General features: G+C 48.2%; 2 protein-coding genes and 1 long non-coding RNA gene across 6 annotated transcripts in view; 1 reads left to right on the forward strand and 2 right to left on the reverse strand.

Annotated features, from left to right (window-relative positions):
- Positions 1-415: 415 nt before the first annotated feature.
- LOC106783412 (uncharacterized) lies at positions 416-5238 on the forward strand. Its single transcript, XR_011441076.1, has 4 exons — positions 416-487; positions 1092-1396; positions 1914-2083; positions 3912-5238. It is a non-coding gene; the product is annotated as an uncharacterized lncRNA (long non-coding RNA).
- Positions 5239-6214: 976 nt separating this feature from the next.
- On the reverse strand, positions 6215-12407 carry FOLR1 (folate receptor alpha). Of its 4 annotated transcripts, XM_070274479.1 has the most exons (7): positions 12201-12404; positions 11065-11265; positions 9844-10003; positions 8518-8678; positions 7052-7240; positions 6769-6904; positions 6215-6619 (listed from the first exon to the last, which is right to left on the reverse strand). In XM_070274479.1, the coding sequence occupies exons 4-7, from the start codon at positions 8668-8670 to the stop codon at positions 6339-6341; spliced, it is 759 nt and encodes a 252-aa protein (XP_070130580.1). In that variant the 5' UTR covers positions 8671-8678; positions 9844-10003; positions 11065-11265; positions 12201-12404; the 3' UTR covers positions 6215-6338. The 4 variants fall into 4 exon arrangements, with proteins under 4 accessions (XP_070130580.1, XP_005612113.1, XP_070130581.1 ...); XM_005612056.4 differs by lacking the exon at positions 11065-11265 and having other exon boundaries at positions 12201-12407; XM_070274480.1 differs by lacking the exon at positions 12201-12404 and having other exon boundaries at positions 10898-11195.
- A 2926-nt stretch (positions 12408-15333) lies between these two features.
- FOLR3 (folate receptor gamma) overlaps positions 15334-17144 on the reverse strand; it is a 4044-nt gene continuing 2233 nt past the window's right edge. The window contains exons 3-5 of the mRNA XM_001499257.6: positions 16208-16396; positions 15960-16095; positions 15334-15800 (exon numbers count right to left, since the gene is read on the reverse strand). Coding sequence (XP_001499307.1) covers positions 15514-15800; positions 15960-16095; positions 16208-16396 — 612 coding nt within the window. The 3' untranslated portion in view covers positions 15334-15513. The remainder of the gene's footprint in view (positions 15801-15959; positions 16096-16207; positions 16397-17144) is intronic.

Consider the following 17144-nt stretch of genomic DNA (forward strand, 5'->3'; position numbering starts at 1 on the left):
ATCAGAGCCTTCTCAGGGACTTCCTGGGTGTACTCTCAGTTCTGCAAATGTGAGTGGATTTCTAGTTCTCCAGGAATGTGTCAGAGATTTTCAAAGCCGTCTATTGACGTCTCATTCACTGCTATTCCTCTTAAGTTTTTTGGCCAGCCTGTTGTTTGCCTCAACTGGTATTCCTGCCTCAGGCAGCTGGGGTGTCAAAAATTTGCTGTTGATGGTTTAGACAAACTCCTAGGGATAAGGTTTCTCATTGTGTGAGCGCTGTGTCAGGTGAAATAAAGACTAGCCTTATGAATGGGGCTCTCAATTGGAGCTTCCAGGTAGATAACATAGTGACAATTCTCTAGGGAGAGGGCTTTGGGGGGAGTTCCATACCCACTCTGCCCCCTCTAGTGGCTGCTCGGCCGCTGGTTTTCTTAGCTACTGTAGGTGTGAGACTACTGATTTGGGAGGCCACCATGGAGCTGAGGAGAGGAGGACGGGGGAAAAAGTAAGTCAAAATGCCACAAAGCTCACTGTTCCTACTGAGATTCAGCCATTTTCCTTGAACAAATTCTCCTTAGATTTGTTGAAAGCTTTGGTTATCATTTCCAGAGTTCTGGAAAAGTTGATTTTGACAATTTTTGCCAGTGTTACTGCTTTTGTGGAGTGGGTTTTCAGATGTCCTTACTCTGCCATTCCAGAAGTGCTTCTTCGATTACTTCTATTTTAAGAAGTATAAAGCTTTAATCAATATTGGTCGCTCATAAGAAAAATGGCCTTTGAGTATACAGTCTACCTTTAACATGAAGAAATAAAGTTTTTTGTTTGTTTGTTTCCTGTGTATATTCCCATTAGAGCAGAGTGTAGATGCTTACCCAGCCTAAATGTGAACTTTAACTTCTCAAAAAGCATGCTAAGTTTTTTGACTTTGTACTGATTCATATCATGCTCTCAGGTCATGTTGTAACACAAAATAATAGGAATCCTCAATTCTAGAGAAGCTAAAATTCTTAATGACGAGATTGTTATAAAATATAGTTTTCTTATTGATAACACAACCAAGACTAAGGCTGTTTCCTGACAACACTTTTTTTCTGTTTCCCTTGTCCTAGATCAGGCCATAAATTCAGAAGAATAAAACTATCAAGGCAACTTTTACACCAAAATCAACTTGACACTTCCCAGACAGCTGCTAGAATACACAAAAAACTTGCTCACTCACAGCATGGCACTCATAAGTAAAGAAGGATACAAGGAGAGATGCTAAAAATAATTAGGTATAATTGGTATGCTCCATGTTTTTAAAATTAGCTTATCAGCATTATAAGAGCTGCCCTGTTCATCGCGTCCCACGTTGCAGAGGAAGAAGTCACAGCAAAGAGAGGAGCTCATTCTTTCTAGATGACTTTTATACAAGGTAAATGCTTGTAACTGTGAATTTTCAGTGATTGCGGCTGCGCCCAAATGAGTAAAGGCATACTCACATTCACATGCAAGTGTGCGAATGATGACTGTCAACAAATTTATTTCCAAGATGATTTTATGCCTTTGTTTAAAATGACCTTTTATTATTGATAGTAATTTTAGTGTCCATCTTACAAAATAGAATGTATGTCCCTCAAGACTTCTAAATACATACACTGTCCGTATCACTCACACAGCTCAGGCAAATAAACAGGACAAAGGGAATTATCAAAAATAATTTGGTGGAGAAGACAAAATCTCCTTCCCCAGGTTCTGAATGTTCTCCTCAAAGTAGCCGTTACCTGAGACGCGGTGAAAGACAGCAGTCACCAGTAGCTTCACCCTCTGCTCCATGACACCCCAGTGAAAATTCTTCTCTCTTTCATTCTGCTATTGGACATTCATAGGTTTACTAGATCATTTGGTCCCGTCAACAAAGAGTTCCTCTTCTCTCCTTTGTTTTCCTAAAGACTCTGCTGTAATTGACTGACAGGAAAATAGACTCATGGACCTGACATCACCACCATAACTAACACTTAGATGATTCAACCTGTCAGAGCCCTGAGGCTTGAGAGTTCCAGAAAAATTCCTGCCCTGGAGCATAGGACTTCTAAGGAGGGAGATGCTAGGCCATGAACAGGTAATAAGAACTAATTTTAAAGGAATGAGTGAAGTTGATGAAGGAGCTGTGATTGTGGTTATTGTGTAGCTATTTTTGGTAATGTGCTTCATGTTCTTTTTTTGATTAGTCATATGCTGCAGCCCTTTTCCTCTCCCCTGGCTCTGGTCTCTAGCCCTCAATTTAGTAGACCATACTTGTGCCAACTGGAACAAACACTCTCTCTAAAAACGTCTTTGGTCAATGGGCCACTCTCCTAAATATCTCTATTGGTGTTGTCTACATCTACACCCAAAACAGACTCCCTCCTTGATTGCCGTGTTGTTCCAACTCAAAGTTTGGCTCAGATGATAGATTTTGATGGAGCCAGATGCTAAATTCCTTAGAATATGCCCCTTCATGGGCACACCCCACAAAATCAGAATCACAGGGGCCAGCCCAGTGGTGTAATGGTTGAGTTCACGTGCTCTACTTCAGCAGCCTGGGGTTTGCAGGTTTGGATCCCCGGTGCAGACCTAGCACCGCTTATCAAGCCACACTGTGGCGGCATCCCACATAAAATAGAGGAAGATTGGCACAGATGTTGGCTCAGGGCCAATCTTCCTCACACACACACACACACACACACACACACAGAAAAATCAGAATCAGATTACCTATATGCTCCAATTGCAAAGGAGAGTATTCTATAGGCAATCATTCATTCATTCATTTTACATATCATAAAATTTACCTACTTAAAGTTTACAATGATTTTGCCAAGTGGTGCAACCTCACCGTAAATGAGTCTTAGAACATTTTCCTCCCCGCTCATGCCCATTTATAGTTAATCTCTGTTCCTAAATCCAGACCCAGGCAACCACTAATCTACTTTCTGTCTCTATAAATTTACTTTTTCTGGACTTCATACAAGTGGGCTTTCACTTTAGTATAATGTTTCACTTAGCATAATGTTTTTAAGGTTTATCCATGACAGGGCATGTGTTACTTTTTATTGCTGAATAATATTCCATTGTATGGATACAACACATTTTCTCTGTCCATTCACCAGTTGATGGACATTTAGGTTATTACCAGTTTGGGGCTATTTTGAATAATGTTGCTATGAATATTCACATGGGAGTCTTCATATGGATGTATATTTTCATTTCTCTTGAGTAGATACTTAGAAGTGGAATTGCTGTGTTGTAAGACAGTTTTACAGTTAACGTTTTTGGGGGGTTTTTTTGAGGAAGATTAGCCCTGAGCTAACATCTGCCGTCAACCCTCCTCTTTTTGCTGAGGAAAACTGGCCCTGAGCTAACATCCATGCCCATCTTCCTCTATTTTATGTGGGATGCCTACCATAGCATGGCCCTGACAAGCAGTGCACAGGTCCAAACCCAGGATCTGAACCGGTGAACCCTGGGCCGCCCAAGCGGAACGTGCAAACTTAACCACTGCGCCACTGGGGCGGCCCCTACAATTAACTATTTGATAAATTGCCGCACTGTTTTCCAAAGGGCAGTACCATTTCACATTTCCATCAGCAATGTATGAGGGTTCCAATTTCTCCACATCCTTGCCAAAGTGTGTTCTTGTCTGTCTTATTATAGCCATTCTAGTGGATATGAAATAGTATCTTATTGTGGTTTTAATTTGCATTTTCCTTATGATTAATGATGTTGAACATCTTTTCATGTACTTATTAGTCATTTGTGTACCTTCTTTGATGAAATGTCTGTTCATTTCTTTTGCCCATTATTAGATTGGGTTGTATGTTTTCTTTTTTTTTTTAAACATTGGCACCTGAGATAACATCTGTTGACAATCATTTTTTTCTTTTCTTTTCTTCTTCTTCTCCCCAAAGCCCCCAGTACATAGTTGTATATTCTAGTTGTAGGTCCTTCTGGCCCTGCTATGTGGAATACCGCCTCAGCATGGCTTGATGAGCAGTGCCATGTCCACACCCAGGATCCGAACAAGCGAAACCCTGGGCCACCCAGTGGAGCACACGAACTTAACCAGTCGGCCAAGGGGCCAGCCCCTGTATGTTTTCTTATTACTGAGTTGTAAGCATTCTTTGTACATTATGGATAAAATCCTTATTATCAGGTATATGTTTTGCAAATATGTCCTCCAGTCTGAACTTGTCTTTTAATTTTCTTAATGGTGTCATTTGAAGTGCAAAAGTTCTGAATTTTAATAATATCCAATTTATTAGTATTTTCAGTGATGGACTGTGTTCCATCCATAAATGATGGATGGAAGCTTTAATCTAAGAAATCTTTGCCTAACACAGGGTCTGGAAGATGGTCGCCTGTTTTCTTCTAAAAATTTTATTGTTTTAGCTGCTACATTTAAGTCTGTGATCCATCTTGAGTTAATTTTGTATATGGTATGAGTTGAAGGTCTAAGTTCATCTTTTTGCCTGTGGGTAATCAGGTGTCCCAGCTCATTTGTTGAACAGACTATCCCTTCCCCAGTGACTTGTCTTAACACCTTTGTCAAAAATCAACTAAGTATCAATATAAGGATTCATTTCTGAACTCTCAGTTCTGTTCCATTGACCTATATGGCTAACCTTATGCCAGTATTACTGCTCTAGGACATCTTAATATAGAAAATTATTAGGACTTTCCACAAGCTAACGACTCCTCAGAACTTGAGGATGACAACCGCAGAAAGTGGGATTCAGACAAGTATGTTTATAAATCATTCAGAAACAGCACAATAGGCCTTTGATAAGGTACGTTGGATCGAGATGGTACTAATCATAAATTTCACTGTAATTCTAATATATCTGTCAACAAGTCACGTTTGTAAATGGTGGCACCGGTTCTGTAGAAGATATGATACATCAACTGGCCTTGTTCACAAGACTACTAGGATGGTGGCCAGCGGATCGCTCCACTTACATGTTGACAGAATTCTTTGCATAGGTTCAAGGTTTTCCTTCTTACCAGGATCTAACTAAAAAATTTAATTTGCAACCATGACCATGCTAGAAATATAAACTGACCGTAACGTAACAAAGTCTTTGTAGTAGTCATCAGATCTGTTGACAAACATTCTGATTCCCCTCTCCTTCCAGGCACATGTTAGGATTGTATTTTCCTGGCCTCCTTGAAGTTAGTCATGGTCATGCCGTGATTTGGCCAATGAAATAAATGTTGGGTGGAAGTTTTTAGAGCCTGTATGGAGTTCACCAGGTTCCCTATTCCTGTCTCGTGGAAGTGTGTGATGAGATGGGGCCTCCATCAACTCGGGTGCCTGGGTGACAGGCAGAATCCCCCTGATAACCTACTGTTTAAACACTGGAGCTTGAACAGGAATAAAAGTTAGTTGTGCCAGAGAGATACTAGGGATGTTACTGTAACATCACCTGGCTTATTGCAACTGCAACTCGCTATACTCAATGTGGGAACACTGCCTAAAATCTTGTCAAATCGTGAGTTTGGGACCTGTTCTAGGAATCTAGGTTTGGGTTCCAGTCCCAGCTCTGCCAGACCAGCTGAGGCCCAGCCTCTCTGGTCAGGCATGGGATCCATCATGCCTTCAAGGTACACATATTTACCTGCTCCGCAAGGGGAAAGAGCTTGTTCTCAAGACCCAGACTACCTAGGCTGGAATCCCAGCTCTTAGGCAAGTGAAAGCTTTAGCTATGTTGCTTAATTTATGCACCTGTTTCCACGGATATAAAGTGCAGACAACAGTATCTACACCCTATAGGAATAAACATAACATAAATATAAGATAACCGTAAAGCATTTAGGACAGTGTCTGACAAATAGTGCTTTGTGGGTTTTAGTGGGGTACGGCTCTTGCTGGCCCCCTTCACCTCTTCCCAGGCATCCGTTCAGAACATACTGGGCATTCCCGTTTCCCTCTCTTCTATTGGAGAGCTGAGCACAGGGCAGAATAGTCAACCCTGGGAGGCTTGGGTCCAATTCAAATGACAAAATCCTGGGCCTGGCTCTGGATTAGAGCTGTAGTGAAAAATGAAATTGAGAGCTATGAATATGTCCTAGGTTACAAGCACAGTTAAGCATCTGGAAAGTCCATAGCAAGTATCAGTGCTGGGTGTTGATCAAGTATAACTGGCTCAGTCAAAGAGAACTGGGAAGCAAAAGTCAACACTCCCGTTCTCACCCAAGTAATTCACACAACATGTCTGGAGTGTCTGGTTTATTCAAACTGTCGGTCAGAGGCCCCACCATGGAGCAGAAACCAAATAGCTGGGAGCTGTGGGGCTAGACAAGGCAGGGATGTCTAGGTATCAGAAGGTGAAAGGAGCTCAGCTGAGCAGCCAGAGCAGCGTTAGGGCCAGGCAGAGCAGGAGAGAGCAGGCCCCACTGAGCCCAGCCCTATTCATGGCCTCGGCATAGAACCTCGCCACCTCCTCATTGGGGTTGCCCTGGGCTGGGTCGAACCACATCTGGATGCAGCGGCCACTCCCTCGGCTGTAGTTGCTGACCTTGTAGGAGTGACTCCAGATTTCATTACACAGAGCTTCAGGGGTGGGGAAGTAGAAATCGAAGGGGTGGCAGGCAGCTTCCACTGGGCACTGGTTAAACCCTGTAGGGAGGACAGAAGATCTTTAGCTACTGGGCCTGGAACTATCTCTGCTTCTGCCAGCCCCATAACCTCGAATCTCCATACACCAGTTCCACACCCCCACCTCTTTACCTCCAAATCCCTCCCACCGCTCCCGCCCCGGCCCCCACCTGAGGTCCAGTTCCAGCCCTTGTGCCAGTTGGTCTTGCAGGTATAGGAGGTGCGACAATCTTCCCACCAGCGCTGACAGTCCTCTTTGCACAGGGGCACATCCAGGATCCGCTCTTTGCGCCAGCTCTGGTCCACCTGGGAGATGTCAATAGAGAAACAGGGCTCAGGTTCAAGATCCTCAGCAGCCCTGATCAGGCCCAGAGTCGGAGAGGTAGCCTGAGGAGATGTCTGGGAAGCTCAGCTCCTCTGTAAAGTTGGGGGTGCAGAGGAGGACACGCGTACCTGCTGGATCCAGGGCCCCAGGTTGGGGGAGCACTCGTAGAGACAGGTGTCCTGGATGAAGTGGCGCTTGCAGACGGCCTCCATTGTGCCGCAGTGGTCCCAGTTGAATCCATACAGGTAGGAGATGTCCTTATGGGCTTCCTGGCTGGTGTTGAGGAAGCAGCAGGAATTCTCTTTCCAGGGACTGCACTGAGTGGGGAAGATGCGGGGAGTGACTGCCACGCCCGCCACAGCCAGAATATTCCCACAGGCAGCCTCTCCTCTTTTAGTCCTTCATCCACCAGTGTAGTCAGTCTTTCAGGGAAATACTTGCTGTTGGGGCTTCCTCTTTGGGGGAGGCATGGTGTTTATACATTCATAATTCAAATCTTTATTGAGCTCCTACTCACTCTAAGCAGGCACTTCTCTAGGGACTGGAGGCACAGCGATGAACACTTCTCACAGGGTAATTGCTTTGGAAAAAAATAAAGCCGGGGAAAGGGATGGAGAATTGCAGATTTCTAGAATGGTCAGATTAAGCCTCATTGAGAAGGTGACAAAGACTTGGAGGTGAGGAAGCCAAGTTAAATAAATTGTACCCCCAGAATAGTTCTAATTCCATAAATACTCAATACATTCTTGTTGAAGGAATGAAAACCCACAGCCTAGAATTGAGTATAAAAGCAAAATATTAAAATGTGCACTTTTTTAAAAATGTAGACTGAAGAAGTTCAAGTCAAGGCTGCTGGAAGTATCCAAGGTGTATCCATTTGTCAGTCTGCACTGGCAGCTGGGGGCTCTGATTCAAAACAAGCACAAACCGGACTGTGATCATTATCTGCTCATGAGGTCAAAACGAATATTTACATATTGGACTGCGTATTACAAATGACTTTCCTTTTGCTTGTTTTTTTTACAGTTATGGTATCAAATTGATTTTTTGAGTGTTTAGATAGGCTCAGGATGTTAAAGGGGTTGTGGTAAGACAATTGTCATAGGCAGGAGACCTCACATCCAGTAGGGTGGAGAGCCCCAGCAGAAGTGTTTGCTAGATGCGTGAATCAAGGTGCCTTGCACCCAGCCTCACGACTGGTAAGATCCAGTCATTTTTTGAGCTGTTTGGTGTAGGCAGAAAAGAAACCACTGGGGCACCATGTACTTTCTCCTATCAGATCCTAGGATGGGTCAGTTCTAGTCTAAACTCTGAAATCAAAGTCACCCCCTGGGGTGGGTCTCTCCAGCGTGATTTCTGGGCCTGCTTCCTGATTTGTGTAACACGGAAACCCAACAGCCAAGAAGCTGAGCTGTTGGCGTGGTTCTGACAACACCGGGTACACACAATGTGTTAAACTAACAGTCGCCCGTATCAGTGCAAACTGAAGGTCTCCTCAGGCAGCCTCTACCATGGAACGGGTTTGACGCTTTTATCTCCTGCTTTCCTCTTCCTAAGTCAGCTCCTCCCCACCCTAGATGACCCCTTGGCCTACCTGCTCGTGCAGCGTGTCCTCCGGGCCTGGCTTTTGTTTGTGATGCTTGGCGTCCATGCAGACATTGAGAAGGTCAGTCCTGGGCAGGGCTGCCCGCAAGGCAGCCACCCACACCAGAAGGAGCAGCAGCTGTGTTGTCATGGGCAGGGCCATGGCAGTCCCTGAGGAAGAGCTGTGGTCAGTGGCACCAAGGAATGTGGAGGTGGGACCTCAAGGTGAAGAACAGCCCTAGGTGGGTGGGGCCTCGAGGAAGCCCAGGGAGGGTCGCCCCACCCCGACGCGTCCATGTCTGGGCCTCAGGGAGGGCTGGGATCAGACACCACCTTCTGAGACAACCCTTGGGTGGGGCCACACTGACCTCCAGGAGGTCGTGAGGATCAAGTGATACAACTAAGGGATGGGGTTTGGGCAAAATGTGGAACTAGCCCGGACCACGGGTCCATAATCCCGTGTTCAAAATCCTTGGAGACGAATGTTTCAGAGTTTACAATTTTTAAGATTTTATAAAAAGTAATACAAAATAAGGTAATACAATTTACATGCACTCAACGATCAAGCACACGTTCTGTGGTGAAATAGTGACACTGGTGAATAAAAACTACAATAACCTCGCACTAATTTTCAGGGCGGGTTTTGACACCAAATGATTTGGTGCAAAAGCTTACAACAGTATCTTAGTTTTGGAGCTGCAGATAAGCTGCCTATGTTAAAAACAGAAACAAAAAACCTTGGTTCCAGCCCTTTCCAGCCTCATCATTTGGCCTTTCCCAGAGACCCTGTGACCTGGGGGATGTCACAGGGCACAGAGGCTTGGGGCTGGGGGTGGGTGTGGGTGGCCAGACAACCCATGGGGCCTTGGGAGGATCCTGAGCCCCCTGCCACAGAACTGGCCTCCCCTTGGCCTTCATTGCACCTCAATTCTCTGACCTCGGACCCTTGAGCTTTGGGAGGTGGCTGGTCCTTCACCCCACTCGCGGGTCACCAGGTGCCTGCTCTCCTAAAACGCTCGGCTCCTAAAGCTTATGCACCCTGCCTGCTCACAAAGTTGCTCTGCCTCCACATTGCCCCCGTGGCCTGCAGAACTCGGGCATCTTGCCTGGACCTCCTGGATGGGGCCTGAGCTGGGTGGCCTCCGGGCTGACTCCGCCCAGCAGGGCTCAGGGAAAACTGGAAGTGAATTCCCAACTAGTTCCCCTCCTCCTCCTTGCCCCCAACCCTTCCACAACCCAATATTCTGCTACTTCGTTTATTCCAGTGTTCATTCATTCTCTCGCCTGCTAATTCATTCATCCCAGGACTCAGTCATCCCTCCATTGTCCCACTCACTCGCTGAGCTCCGAGAGCACAGGACAAATCTGTACCCTCAGGGAATGCCAGGTGATTCTTCGGATCAGGCTCCTGGGGCTACGGTCTAGCAGATCAGAGAACAGGGTTCCGGATCAGCCGGTCCAGGATCCCAGCCCTCACACTTCACCTCCTGCCTGACCTTGGGAGTGACAAATAAAAATGGCAAGTAATAGGATATATTGGAGTACATGAGGAAGCCATTTTGTTCAAACCTAATTTGGCCTGACCTTGTCTTTCCAAAAGGGCCTGACGGAGGCCGTTGAGCATGCATTGTATATCTGCTTTAGAGATTCCCTATGGCAAGAGCAAAGGCACTTTAGATAAAGGTGCAACTTCTCTCCCCCTCCCAACGTTGGCACCTCCTTAAAGATTAAGCATCTTTCTTTAGGCTGGGAACCAATTGCAGCGCTCATCTGTGATTATTTTCATCGACAGGAGAAAATGACTCATATTATCTTGAGGCTTAGTTTCTATGTCTGAGGATTAAATGTAGGGGGGAAAACCCCAACAAATGATAGCCAGCTGGGCACAGATTGAGGAATCAGGGTGGTATGGTTTGAGGGATGTGCCCCAAGTCCCACGGCAGGGACCACCCAAGTCTGACTTGAGACCCTGAAGTCCGGAGCTCCTTCAGCTTTTGTCCCCTGCACCTCACTGTGCTGAGGCTCTCGTGGGGGCAGCTGATGTGGAATGCTGGGAGAGAACAACTGGAGGAGTACTGGGGGGCTAGAAGGCCATTCCCCAGGGTCCTCTGGCTCCCACCTGGTTGATCAGTTTTTCTAGCTGTGGCTGCTTTCTAGAACCAAAGCCCGCTCCTCTCCATGTGACCTACTCATTATGCAAGCCCCTCCCCTCCCCTCCTTCCTAGTCTCAGCTTCGGAGCTTGGTCCAGCTATGAACACCCCCTGCCAGCAACAACCATCACCCTCAACACACACCCCCTGCCCCAGGGCCCCAGACCTGAAGCACTGAGATCTCAGTGCTGTGCTGAAAGGCCAGAGCGCCGGCTTCTAGGTTAGGGATGGACACTAACTTGTAGTTTCACCTTTGGCAGCCCCTGCTCTGCTCTGGGCCTCAGTCTCCACTTCTGGATTCTCTGTGCTTGAGGCAAAGCAGTGTTCCCCGTTCAGCCAATCCTGTACCACACCCTGGGAGTACCACAGGGTGTGTGCCTCTGATAGGGAGCAGGGAGTGGCCTACCTGGGCAAGGAGGCTCTCTGTCTGGCTCAGGCTTCTCCTCTGCTCTACAGTCCACCTCCCCTTACGCCAGGGGACAGCTGCGGTTTAGTGGCCTAGGAGACGGCAGGAAGGCAGGCAGCGGGAATGTGGCCCAGGAGTGGAGCCTGGGATCGGGCGAAGGCCACTCAGCAGTTAATTATTGTACGCGGGCACCAGCCAGGCCTCCATGGGAGAGGGCAGAGGGTGCGGATTATAGTAACAGGCCTGACGCCAGTCCCCGAACCCCACTTAGCCCGTTTTCTCCTCAAAACTCAAGTCTGATATAACCTTGCAGCCTGAGTTGCCAGGATCCTTTAAAATAATCGGATCCACTTCCAACCCCTCTGTCCTGTTATACAAGTGAGGAGAATGAGACTCAGAATCCGGACAGAGCCAAGTGCAGAGCAGAGGCTGGAGCACAGGCTTCTGAGCTCCCTGCCAGCTGTAGAGAGCAAGGAGCTCCCATGTCCCCAACTTAGAGAGTCACCAACTCCTCCAGCCTCATCAGGCCCAGGCATCAGCCACCTCCAGCTGCAAAATCACAGTCATTGGAATGACCTGAGCCTCAGTTGCTCCAAGGCCCCAGTTCCCCCCAACCCCCCACTCACTCACCCACCCACCCAGGTATCCTTTCTATAGCATCTAAGAGTCTGGTCTAATTTAGACTCCTCCCACCATTCCCACGCCAGCCAAGGACAGAAGCCTTCCTTTTTTCACCCTCTAAGGCCATGATGGTACCACTGGTGGGGATAGGGAAGGGAGAGGGGCAGATTTGGGCAGGAGGAAATGTTGAGCTCCTTTTTGTCAAAGTGCCATGTGCAACCCAAGGGGAGCTGGCTGTAGAGGCAAAAGCCCAGGGGAAGGGTTCAGATTGGATGCAGATGTGAGAGCCATCAGCCTGTGGACGACAGTGGAAGTTTAGGGAAGATGGGGCCCCAATATGCTGGGGAAGGCCACAGATCTGGGCCCGTGGAGCAGGAGGGGGACCAGAGCCAGAGGAGGCATCTCCGAAGGAGCATCAGCCAAGAAGAAAGGTCCTAAAGGGCCTGCAAAGAAATTATTTCCCAGGAGACCCCCAGCTCGTGCCCTGTTTCCCTCTCCCTCAGAGTGAGCCTTACCTGACTCCTGTGACAACCTGGGAGGGTTAAGCCAGCTAAAGACCTCAGCAGGTAGAGGGCCGCTGGAACCCTCAAACCTCCTTTCTGGCTTTCCAAGCCCAGCTCAGCCTTCTGACTGGAGAAGAAGAACCAGGTGTCTAGGAATGCCTCAAAGTGGAATCTCCTCTAGATAGGACTTGCCTCTGCCTCTTATCCTCCACACCTGCCCTGGGGGCTGATCATTAACTGGGTTTTATGGCCCCTCCACTGCAGGAGGGAGGTTTGGCCCCTGTACCCTGAGGCTTCAGAAGTAGTAACCAGCAACAGGGAGGTGAGTTGGAGGTGGGGTTCTGATCCCTGAGGAGTCCCTGCCCTTGTTGAGCATCCTGCCCTGCTCTGAATCTGGGGTCTGGGTGCTAGGGCCATCTGGCCAGCAGAAAGGGACAGGGTCAAGCTGCCACCTGGGAACTGATCAAGAGAGTATCTACCTGTACCAGAAGCTTAATACCAGCAAGGTTAGCCATTGGGATCCTTGCAGACCCCAATCTGAAGTCTGCCCCATGGTCAAACAAAGATAACAGGAAGGTGAGCTGCACAGCCGGGGGCTCTGGGCTGCAGGGAGTGGATGTGGAAGAAACTGGAGCCTTTTGTGAGTGCCAGCCCATCCACATGCACTCACTTGTCACCCATCCTCACGGGGAAACTGCAGTTCCCAGCAGCAAGGAAGGCCCAGGATTCAGATCAGAGTCTGATTTCAAGCCTGGCTTCTTTCCCAAAGAAAGGAGAGCTCTGTGAGGGGCCCTCAGGGCATCAGCCTGAGGATGGCAGAGCCATTGTTGCTTTGCTCCCGCCTCTCTTTCTGCCCTTCCTCTCTTGACTGCTATCTTAGCCCCCTAGAAATTCTGCGTGCACTTCTATTGCCTGCCAAACCCTCTCCACGGAATGCCATTCCTTCTGCCGTTTTCTGCTTGGCAAGCATTACTCCTCTGGAAGCCTTCCCTAACCTCTCTGGGCTTCCCCAGAACTCTGCCCCACTCTGTGCTTCCCTGTAGCAAAGCCTCAGCTTATTGTTCTAAGAGTCATTGGTTCTCAGGTCTGTCTGCCCTGCCAGACCGTGCTCAACTCCCTTGCTGTCGGCAGGCCGAGCTCAGCAGACTGGGTGCTCAGAAAGCATCTGCTGGCTGAGAAAATTAGTGCATGGATTCCTTAACTTCCTGAGCACCTCCTCTGAGTCACACACTGAGCCAGGCCCCGGGGATCTGGGACAAAATGACATAGACATATTCCCTGTTTTCAGGTGTGTATGTTTTGTTAGGGAAAAGCCAGACAACAAACTCAGTAGATAGATTTGTGTTCAAGGGCGCTGGAGGGATGTGAGAAGAAAGTGCCAGGATGACTTCTTTTGGTTGGGTGGTCAGAAGTCATTTTAGGGGGGGAGTTGTAGATTGAAATCTCAGTAGCTACAAGGAGCCAGCCTGCAGAGGATAAAAGAACATTCGAGGAACACCGAGAGGGAATTGCTGGAGTAAAGGCCCTAGAGTGAAAGTGTGACTGGAGCTCATATATGAGGGTGTGGAGGGGGATGATTGGACAGGAGACCTAAGTGGGGAGCGGGGCAGGGCCTTCCACTGCACTGAAGAAGTTTGGTTTTTCCAACACATACCATGGGAAAGCATGAAAGGGTTGGTGAGGGGCTGTCATATAACAAGACATTTTTGCTGTTTGTTTTTACTTTATAAAAATCTCCATCAGAGAGTGAAACTCGTGGGTGAGAGTTTGACGACGAATGGGATATCTACAGTTCTCAAGTATCTGCCTACAGCATCCTTATCAATTACAAAGGGAAAAAAGTAATGGTGAAACCTGGCGGACCCAATCTTAACCAAAAGATCAGTTAACATCCTCAGGAATGGACAAACCCGACACTACGTGCCTCCCGTTATGATGCATCAAGAAGGACGCAGTATTGCCTTTGAGATATTCGTATCAAAATGCATAACCTCAATCTAATGATGAGGAAACAGAGACCCATAATGAGGGATATTCCACAAAATAACTGGCCCAAGCTTTTAAAAAATGTCAAGGTCATAAATGAACCTCCCTCCCTCATGTATCCATCAGTTAGGTGACTGTATTAAATGTGATATACATCCAATAAACATATATTGGAATATTGCTTAACAATTAAAAAGAATGAACAGGGGCTGGCCTCGTGGCCAAGTGGTTAAGTTCCTACACTCCGCTTTGGCAGCCCAGCTTTTGCAGGTTCAGATCCTGGGCACGGACGTGACAATGCTCATCAGGCCATGCTGAAGTGGCGTCCCACACAGCACAACTAGAATATACAACTGCATAGTCGGGGGGGCTTTGGGGAGAAGAAGAAGGAAAGCAAAGATTGGCAACAGATGTTAGCTCAGGTGCCAATCTTTAAAAAAAAAAAGAATGAACTAGATCTTAATAGATTAATGTGGAAAGATCTCAGAAACTGTGTTCTTATGATAAGACACGTGGCAAATGAAAACTGCACTGAGATGCCCTTTTTCCCACATGTCAGTTTAGCAGAAAATCAAAAGTATGACGCCATCCTGTGTGGACAGGCTGTGAAGAAACACGCACTCTCGCATTGCTGGTGGGGCCGCATTGAAGCCACCTCTGAAACTATCACAATTATAAATCCATATACTCCTTGACTCGGCAATCTGTCTTCCGGAATTCAAGTATAACATTCTTGTACTACGTACAAGATTATTCGTTGCAGCATTATTTGTCATTTATAAAAGGGAAACAATGCAAGTGTTCATCACTGGGATCCCCCCACCAATATCTCAACCCCAGCCCACATCTAGTAAGGGAAGGAAGGGGAAAGAAACTTTCTTTCCCATCAGGAGCCCAATAACTCATCCACCAATCTCTGCACACCTTCCTTCCACCAATCCTCTGGTCCCCTGTGGTGGGGAAGTGATGAAATTGGCATGAGGGGGAAGCCTGGTGGAGAAGTAAGAGCCCCAGACTAAGGGACCAACTTCCAACCCCTACTTGCTGGTGAACTTCAAGCTAGTCCCAGTCCCTCTGGGCCTCTCAACAGGAATGATGAAGCAATGAGGCATGTCCCCCCAGTCCAATCATTCCTGAATTATTTACAAGACACAAGACACACGTGGATCTGTCTATTAGAATAGGCTGTCAGAGGAACCCCATAGGACCCATCTTGGATCAGGAATGACCAGGGCATGGTGAGGCCCCCTCATCTGCAAGAGGTGAGCTGGGCTGAGCTAAAGTCAACCAGGTTGGGTACAAGCAAGGAAGATGTCCATGTGTCAGCAGTGGGAGCGGCTCAGCCAAGGAGCCAGAGTTGCAGGATCAGGGCCAGGCTGAGCAGGAGAGGCCCCATCCCATGGGACATGGCCCCAGCAGTCATAGCCATGGCATAGAACCTCGCCACCTCCTCGTTGGGGTTGCCCTGGGCTGGGTCGAACCACATCTGGATGCAGCGGCCACTCCCTCGGCTGTAGTTGCTGACCTTGTAGGAGTGACTCCAGAGTTCCTCACACAGGGCAGCAGGCGTGGGGAAGTAGGACTCAAATGTGCGGCAGGTGGCCTCAGCTGGACACTTGTTAGACCCTGCAGGGGGAGAGAGTGTGGGCACAGACATTCGGCTCCTGGGCCCAAAGCTCATTTCTGGCCACTCCCAGAAATCCACACCCAACCCCAAATCCTCAAACGCCCCCCCCCTCCCGTTTTCCAAACCCCGCCTCCATCTCCCCACTCCCAAATGCCCACCTGAGGTCCAGTCCCAGCCCTTCTGCCAGTTGCTCTTGCAAGTGTAGGAGGTGCGGCAGGCCTCCCACCAGCTCTCACAGTCCTCTTTGCACAGGGGCACGTCCAGGAAACGCTCTTTGCGCCAGCTCTGGTCCACCTGGATGGGAGGTGGGGAGGGAGGGCTCCTCTCAGCCAGGGATGTTGGCATGTGCAGCCTTAACTGAGCTGGAAGGCAGCCTGCTGGGCTGGGGTGAGGGAGACACACGTACCTGCTGGATCCAGGGCCCCAGGTTGGGGGAGCACTCATAGAGGCAGGTGTCCTGGATGAAGTGGCGCTTGCAGGCGGGCTCCATCTTGCCGCAGTGGTCCCAGTTAAAGTTGTACAGGAGGGAGGTGTCCTTGTGCAGCTCCCGGCTGGTGTTGACCGAGCAGCAGGCGTTCTTTTTCCAGGGACTGCACTGGGAGGGCAAGACGCAGGACTAGGTCCTCCCCCTCCACAGCCATCTCTAGCATATTCTGGCTCCTCTGCCCCAGGTAGGTCATCAGGAGACACATTCTCTGGGGAGGGTGCCTTTATGCCTGTCCCTTGAGGAGTTCCCATTTTGGGGTAGATGCAATTATCATATTGGCTTTTAACAGAGAGTAAGGCAGAGGATGTGGGTGGGGAACCACTGTCTGAGGGAGCAATTATTATTTGTACATCTCTAAACAGTTTACAAAGTTATTTCACATTATCTGGGTTATTCCTATTACTTCTTTTGCATCCAGCCAATATTAACTGAGTGCTTATATCAGGCACTGTGCTAGGTGCTGAGAATATGCAGTGAACAAAACAGATCAAATCTCAGCCCTCATGGAGCTTATGGTTTTAGTCAGGTGTGGGGGGAAGACAAAGAACACTGTAGGCATAGAAAACAGCAAGTGCAAAGTCCCTGGGGCTTTTGCACTTTATCTTCCCAACCATCCAGTAAAAACATCATTACTCCAATTTTTACAGAGTTTAAGTAAGCTGCACTCCTGGTAAACGGTGGGGTTAAGATTTTAACTCAGGACAGGGCAGAGAGGAGCCTGGCCCTAGGTTGTGGTGGGGAGTGGAGGTGAAGGGGGCTAGTCTGGCACGCCCAGAGTCTGGAACCCCAGGATGGGGGACTCCAGATAGGTCTTGAAAGCAGCAGGGAACAGAGGGGCGATGGTCTGCACACGGGC

The sequence above is a fragment of the Equus caballus genome, chromosome 7, assembly GCF_041296265.1.
Source record: "Equus caballus isolate H_3958 breed thoroughbred chromosome 7, TB-T2T, whole genome shotgun sequence".
NCBI classification, from domain to species: domain Eukaryota; kingdom Metazoa; phylum Chordata; class Mammalia; order Perissodactyla; family Equidae; genus Equus; species Equus caballus.